Genomic DNA, 7,523 nt, shown 5'->3' with positions numbered 1-7,523 from the left:
GTGCTGAACCATATCAAATCCACTTGGAATGAACTCAAAATTTGCACACAAGTACAAAATGACATAACAAATCTATTCTAATTCTCGGAACCAAAATCGGAACCCGATATCATCAAAGTCAACTCCCAGTAAAACCTATGAACTTTCCAAAGCTTCAAATTGCCAACTTTTACCAAAAAGTGCAGAAACCTTCTAGAAATACCTGAATGCAAATCCTGGCATATGTCCAAGTCCAAAATCGCTATCGAGACCTAACGAAACCATCAAAACTCCATTTTTTTGGTCAAGTACATATAAGGTAAACTTGGTCAACTCTTCTAACTTAAAGCTTGAATTCATTCTTCCAAACTAATTCTGAATCACCCGAATACCGAAACTGATGATACACACAAGTCATAATACATCATATGAAGCTACTCAAGACTTCAAAGTGCTTAATAAAATGCAATCTTAAAATGATAGGTCGGGTCGTTACATGCTCCAGCCATGATCTGTTTTTCTATCAGGAGTAAACTTATTCGATGACCAAAACCCTTTGCTATTACGACCTACACTTCTTTCATACGACAAAAATCGACCCCTATAGGACTGCCGATCCACATCAAAGTCGTTTTTAAACTTGTCTTGGTTGTTATCTCGATCTCATCCCTTAGTTGATACTGGGAACCCGAGCTGATCGTCTCCTATCCTTATTTTTAACTCATAACGGTTATGGACATCTGCCCATGTGGTTGATTGAAACTCGAGTAAGTTGTTCGTCAGCTTTCGAGAGGCGTCGGAGCTCCACATATTTAGACCCTTTTGTGAACGCCTCCAGTGCCCACTCATCTGGTACCGCCAAAACAACATCCTCTTTTTCTTGAACTAGATCATGAATTTTCGTAGGAGTTCGGACTCGCCTTGCGTAATCCTGAATATGTCCACCTTTCTGGCTTGAACCTTCCTTACTCCAGCGTGTGCCTTAATGAACAAGTCTGCAAGCATCTCAAAAGAGTCGATTGAATGCTCGGGTAAGAGAGATACCATGTCAGGGCCCCCTTATGAAGGTTTCACCAAACTTCTTCAATAAGACCGACTCGATCTCATGTTTAGCCAAATCGTTCCCTTTCATAGCTATGGTATAGGTTGTGATGTCCTCATATAGATCCGAAGTCCCATCGTATTTTGGTATGTCCGACATCTTAAACCTTTTTGAAATTAATTTTGGTGATGCGCTCGGTTAAAATGGCAATTGCATGAATTTTTTCGAATCTGGGCCTTTTAGTATTAGTGGCGCACCTAGAATCTGATCTATTCGCTCGTTCATTTCCCTCATAAACCTCATGAGCTCAGTTTTGAAGGGATCATTTCCGTTGTTATTTCCGGATCCATTGTCGGTCCTTCCAGCTTCGTCAAAAATGACTTCAACCCTTGGAGTATTGTTATCAACCCTCTAAGCCGTTTGGTTTGCAGAAACACTGGGAGGAACTGGGCCCCTTTCATTCGTATTATTGGAGGCGCCTAAAAAAGCTTGTTTTAACTCCGTCATCACTTGATCATGCCTTGAGAGGTTCTTCATGATTGCTTTCTGCTTTTCTCTTAAGGTTTTAAGTTTCCACTACATGTTCCTCCTCCGCACATCGGGTGTTGGTTCCTGCACATGCCGATGATACTGGCCATCTTGAACCAGAGTCGTTTCATCACCTTCATTGCGAGTCTTGCTGATTGAGTCATCATGTTGGGACAATTCTTCGTGCCCCTCAACGTTATGTGTAATCTTGACATTATTAACTGTCATATATTTTTTCACTAAGGAATGAATCAAAACAAGTTAGCAATAAACGTTAGAATCAAAGCAATTATGCAACTGTCTAAGCCCCACGATGGGTGCCAAATTATTTACCTATAAAACGATATAGTTAAATTTGTTACGTGATTTATAGACAAACGAACTGATTTGATCCAAAAACGATAAAGAGATAAGGTTAAAATTATGATTATCAATTGAAATTGAAGAAGATGACAAGCCTAGCTCCGAATGCAATGCTTCTGAGGAAAAAAGTGAAAGTAACGATAAGGTGCAAATAAAGCTGTTTAATTGAGAGCAAAAGTAATAAAATAAAGTTTTTGTGCAGAAAATTTCGTGTCCTTACAATGGTTGTTGAGCCTACTATTTATAGATTTACCTAAGGAAACAAGATCGTAGGATCAAGCTCCTCTTATATGATAATAAAGGGGTCATTGATGAACGCGTAATGGCAGACCATGAATGCAAATATTTTCTGCAACGGTCGCTCATTTAATGTTAGTAAATATTCCATTATTGAATGCTATCCGATGACAAACCCTTGATCTTCTCCTGTCATCTATGCTCCCTTCGGGATTTATCCGATATCGATTACATTCGTTGTATTCAGAATTGGTTATTTCCTCACTTGCCCTTTGCTTATTTTCGATTCCACGTGTCAAGTTACCATTCAACCATTTGTTATAAATTAATTTTACCCCATACAGATATAAATATAAATTATTATTGTAAAAGCAAAATTAACATTTTAATCCGTATGTAACGTAACATCTTAGATAAAATAAAGTGGATGGTGTAGTTTTTTATTTTATTTTAAAAAACTTAATAATGCAAGCCGGAATAAGCTTGGAAGTCGCGACTTACAGTTGGAATGGTGCTACACCAACGTATTTTCCAATTTGGACGTAACAATAATAATACGCTATGATGCATACTCTGTAGCCGCTGGTCATGGTTTTGTGAGATCGTGTACTTTGCGCGCATCTCTCCTTCCCATATAATCCCCTTTCCTAGTTCTAGTTTCTTCTACCATCCCCTTTTAGCTTTTACCCAAATATCTTCTCGCCTGCCAGATTCCCCCACCAATGCCATTCTCCTCTCGGTTCCCAGTTTTGGCAAAGACTTTGCTGCAGAAACACCATTCGATTTCTCTATACGGTTTGGCCAAAGTCTCATCAACCTGGCGTACTCTGTCTTGAGGAGGTATATATAAAATCACAAATATCCATCATTTATATATCTTTTATTTTATAATGATGGTGTATAAGGCATCACCTTGACTAATTCCACCGTATTCTGCTACATCTCCACCACATATATCCAACAGTTTTGCCCACCAAGGCTCGGGCAGAAGTTTTCTTTTCTTTTTCGGGTTTTGTTCGTAATTTAGGAAAATGAAATTTTCGATACTCTACCTTTTTTTGTGTTTTTTTTTTTTTTGGGTTCCTTTTAAAAGATTTGTATGTTGAACCATTGATATTATGGATCTTTGTCTTTTCTCTATCTGTGGTAGGTTTGTCTTGTTTTACAAACCCATATTTGTTAACAATTTAAGTAATCTAAACAAAGAAGCTGTAAGGTTGCTCGAATAAGGAGAATCAATCTCCTTATAAAATTCAACATAACTCAATACTTTGTTTGAATGCAATTTTACTTCTTCATATAAATAATATATGCATAACAAATCTATGCATTATGTTTATATAGAATAGAATATAAAGTAGTAATAACATATTAAGTAAAATAACCCTTCGGGGTTGTACAATTTGGGGTTGTACGGTTGATTGGAGGCCATACGGATGGCCTGGGATCGAATTACCCCTATGCCTTCTGGGTTGAGCCTGTCGCACAAGGCTTGCCTAGTGCGGTTTACATCCCCTGTCTGATTTGCAGCCTATTACACAGGGAAAGGTTTATCCAGTGCGCACAAAGTGTTCACCCGAAGGACATTTTGCAAATACAAATTTGATGAGGTTCTGAAATTCTCTAAGTTATTTTGGGGTTCTGACGGTGGATTTGTTTTTCAACTTTCATGGATGAGCAGAGGAAGTTTAGGTGAAGATTGTGGAGAGAAGCAGCAGAATCTAACACTCTGGCCAATAATACTCCAGTGAAGTCCTTTTCCCATTTGGTATGGGCAACGGCAGAGGCGAGAAGAAGAACAAGCCTTGGAATTGCATTATATTATTATTTTCCTGCGTCTTCATTGTTCTTGAATTGGACATTGCTTTGGCGCCTGCCTATTGATTACGGCTAATATTCCACCTTCATTATGTAGAAAGTTCTTTTTTTTTTTTTTATCAAACATCCATTCTTTTGTTAGCTCAGTTTTCCAGATGTAAATTGAAATAGAGGAAAAGAAACTGCAAAAGAAATGGCAAATTGTAGCTGCTTTGGTGGTCTTGTAGGAAGAAACAAGAAGTATAAGGCAAGTATATCATTATGTTTAATACTACAGTTCCCTTTTTCTTTTACTGTCGGTGCAAAAGCTGAACTTTTTTCTTATTTCCACGGTTTTGTTGCTTTTAGAGAAAAGAGAGATTTCGAAAAACTGCTAAGGTCCATGCACCAGTTGAAGGTCATATAGAGTGTAGTGACAAAACTGATGAGTCGAAATCAACTTCTTTTGTTATTCCTGGGAAGAAGGTCAAGGAATTGAGTCATGAAACCTCCTTTAGAGAAGCTAAGGAGTTCGAATACGAAGGGGAAGATGAGCACGATGAAAGCCTTTCAATGAACAGGGACAGTTTTGATTTTGATATTCAAGGCCATCTTGGAAGCATAAATGAGGAATCTGATCGATTGCTTCACAAAAAGATGAATCTTCCTTACAAGCTCAACAATTATGTAAATGATCAGCACCAAAATAAGAAAGATGAAGATGTCTTGGAAATCATTAAGACTGGAAACGTTAGTGATCCGGGGATTGGTAAACGAGAATCTTGGACTTGTACAGTACTTAAGCGCTCCTGCTCATATTTGGCAATGAGGGATACCTTAAAAAAGATTAGTCTGAAGCCACCAAAATCCCAGTCATTTGAAGAAATGCAGAGATTAGCTGAGAAGTTGCCTATTGGAAGTCCACTTTCAGTATCTTCACATTGTAGTGCTGACAAAGTTATGCTGAGGAAACATTCCTCAAGCCAAATCCTACCATCCAGAAGTCGAAAGTTGTGGTGGAAACTCTTTCTATGGAGCCATAGGAACGTAAAAGAAACAAGAAATTGCAAACCACAGCCAATCCCTATTAAAATAATTCTAAGCAAGCAAGGTGGATACTCTTCAGACACTCTAGAACCAGGGCAAGGCGTGGACTTAAGCAAGTTGGGATCAACTGCTTCATTCACTGGGAAATCGTTGAAAAAGGGGTGCAATAACATCCATAGAGTAACTGGTATGTGGCCACAAAATCAGTGGGTTGCATGCCCTGCAGAATCTTCTACATTCTCAAGAGTTGATGAATGGGTGAAAGAACTTTCTATTAGTCCACCACACTTAATTGATGAAGATGACCGTGACTTCCCACCTTCAGCCCATGCTGGTAAATCAATTGCAAGAAACTCATCACTCATGATTAGGCGTCCAAATACAAATGTGCCAGCAGAGGTTATACATGCCAACAACGTGATCCAGTCTCTCAATTCATCCTCAACGGTTGCTCACATTGCAGGTGTTGGACTTAGAATTAACCCTGTAATGTCACACTTCTCCAGTCTTCGGTCAGTCAATTTATCAGGCAACTCCATAGGTGGGTTATCATGTTTAGTTCTACTAAACTGAAGACAACACAAAAGAAAATGGTTACATGTGACACTCACTGAAAATTGTTTTATGTTTATGTATTGATGCAGTTCACATAACTCCAGGATCACTGCCGAATGGTCTTCATGTTCTTAATTTATCAAGGAACCAGATTCACAAAATTGAAGGTCTCAAGGAATTGACTCGTTTGCGGGTGCTTGACCTCCGTTACAATAAAATTTCTCGGATTGGACGAGGTAAATTTGTACTTATTTAAACCTCAACCAATTCAATTGTCTTGGCTTCAAAACTCTTGAGTTGATGATTTTGCCATCAGGTTTATCGAATTGTATACTCATCAAGGAGCTCTACATTGCTGGTAACAAAATAAGTTATGTGGAGGGGCTGCATAGGCTTTTCAAGCTGTCAGTTCTTGACCTGAGTTTCAACAAGATAACTACAACTAACGCTCTTCGCCAACTTGTGGCAAACTATAACTCTTTGATTGCTCTAAATCTGTTGGGCAATCCAATCCACATTAGTGATTACCAACTGCGTAAGACAATGTGCAGTCTTCTTCGGAAGCTAGTTTTCCTGAATAAACAAGCTATTAATCCACAAAAGGCACGAGATCAAGCTGTTGCAGAAGCAGCACTTGGTAACAGCAACCGAAGCACTAGCAGCAGAACAACTAGGAAAGTCAATCTTGGAAATTCTGCATCTTCCAGGACGCACAGGGGCAGTGCTCAAAAGAGTAGGCAAAGGCTGAGAAACCGAACTCAAAGTCAATCTTCCAAGGCCAATTTATCTTCTCTGGCATCTTCTTGTCGCTAAACATTCTCAAACTCTCTGATAGTGCACCTTATTGTTTCTGTTTTGCTTTTCAATTATTCATTGCATTTTGTCTAGTTACAGTCTACTTCTGTTCTTCGGAGAGGGAAAGCTGTCTAGATATTCATTTTAAATGATGAGTGTCTTGAATTTGTCAAGATTGATGTGAACTAGTGTGAACATTTGAAGCCTCCTTTTTTGGAAGAAATTGGTAGAAATTGGTAGATGCATTTTTCATGCATTTACATTGCATGTTCATACTTAATGTGATGTCATGCATGACATTATTAGGGCAATTTCCCTTCTATAGCAAGGGTTTTGTTCATTTGAAAGCATCTCTCACTTGCTTTCTTATCTCCTAAGGCATTTGAATATTCTTTCTCTCTTGTAGTATTTCACTTGTATTTTTGGAGTGAAATAAAGTTTGAATTGATTGTGCCCAAGGACTAGGCAAAAATCAAATTTTGCTGAACCTCGTTAATTTCCGGTGTTCCTTTTATTATTGTTTCATTTACTATTTATTAGCTACCTCTAGACATCGTAGTTGTGATTTAATCACTCTATATGTATTCGGCTTCCGCAACAATTGGTATCAGAGTCAAGGTTCTATCTTAGTATGCTCTGTGGTTGCAGCATAGTTTGAACTTTCACATCAGAAAAGAATTACTTTGGTGTTCTGTACTGTTAGCAAATAAATAGTATCTGTAGCAAAAATGGGAGATAATAAAAATGAAGAATCTACATCAAGTGTCAATAATACGTCATCGTTGACATCTTCGCTTATGACAAGAATTGTGTCAAATGCGAAATTTGCTGTAGAAATTTTTGACGGGTCAGGACACTTTGGGATGTGGCAAGGTGAGGTTGTAGATGTCCTTTTTCAACAAGGGCTAGATCTTGCCATTGAAGAAAGTAAACCACATGTTATTGGAGAAGAAGATTGGAAAATTATCAACCATATTGCTTGCGGTACCATTCGATCCTACCTTGCTAGAGAGCAGAAATATCTATACACAAGGGAAACTTCTGCAAGTAAATTATGGAAAGCACCGAAGGATAAATTTTTGAAGAAAAATAGTCAAAATAAATGTACATGAAAAAAAGACTTTCGCTTCACCTATGTTCCTAGTACCACAAATGAATGAACATATCACTAGTTTCAATA

General features: G+C 38.1%; 1 protein-coding gene across 1 annotated transcript; it reads left to right on the top strand.

Moving 5' to 3' along the window:
• The first annotated feature begins 2,704 nt into the window (after positions 1 to 2,704).
• LOC104243752 (uncharacterized) lies at positions 2,705 to 6,551 on the top strand. The gene is made up of 5 exons (XM_009799005.2): positions 2,705 to 2,989; positions 3,831 to 4,214; positions 4,316 to 5,534; positions 5,638 to 5,784; positions 5,865 to 6,551. The coding sequence occupies exons 2-5, from the start codon at positions 4,161 to 4,163 to the stop codon at positions 6,359 to 6,361; spliced, it is 1,917 nt and encodes a 638-aa protein (XP_009797307.1). The 5' UTR covers positions 2,705 to 2,989; positions 3,831 to 4,160; the 3' UTR covers positions 6,362 to 6,551.
• The last annotated feature ends 972 nt before the right edge of the window (positions 6,552 to 7,523 follow it).

This window comes from Nicotiana sylvestris, chromosome 11 (assembly GCF_000393655.2).
Source record: "Nicotiana sylvestris chromosome 11, ASM39365v2, whole genome shotgun sequence".
NCBI lineage: Eukaryota > Viridiplantae > Streptophyta > Magnoliopsida > Solanales > Solanaceae > Nicotiana > Nicotiana sylvestris.
The sequence above is the reverse complement of the archived record's forward strand: the minus strand, read 5'-3'. Positions and strand labels throughout refer to the sequence as shown.

Bases quoted from the DNA above. Each gene is read 5' to 3' on its own strand.
- LOC104243752 (XM_009799005.2), top strand. From the start codon at position 4,161: ATGGCAAATTGTAGCTGCTTTGGTGGTCTTGTAGGAAGAAACAAGAAG. The intron at 4,215-4,315 runs GCAAGTATATCA...TGTTGCTTTTAG, and splicing joins GAAGAAACAAGAAGTATAAG to AGAAAAGAGAGATTTCGAAA. The intron at 5,785-5,864 runs GTAAATTTGTAC...TTTTGCCATCAG, and splicing joins AATTTCTCGGATTGGACGAG to GTTTATCGAATTGTATACTC.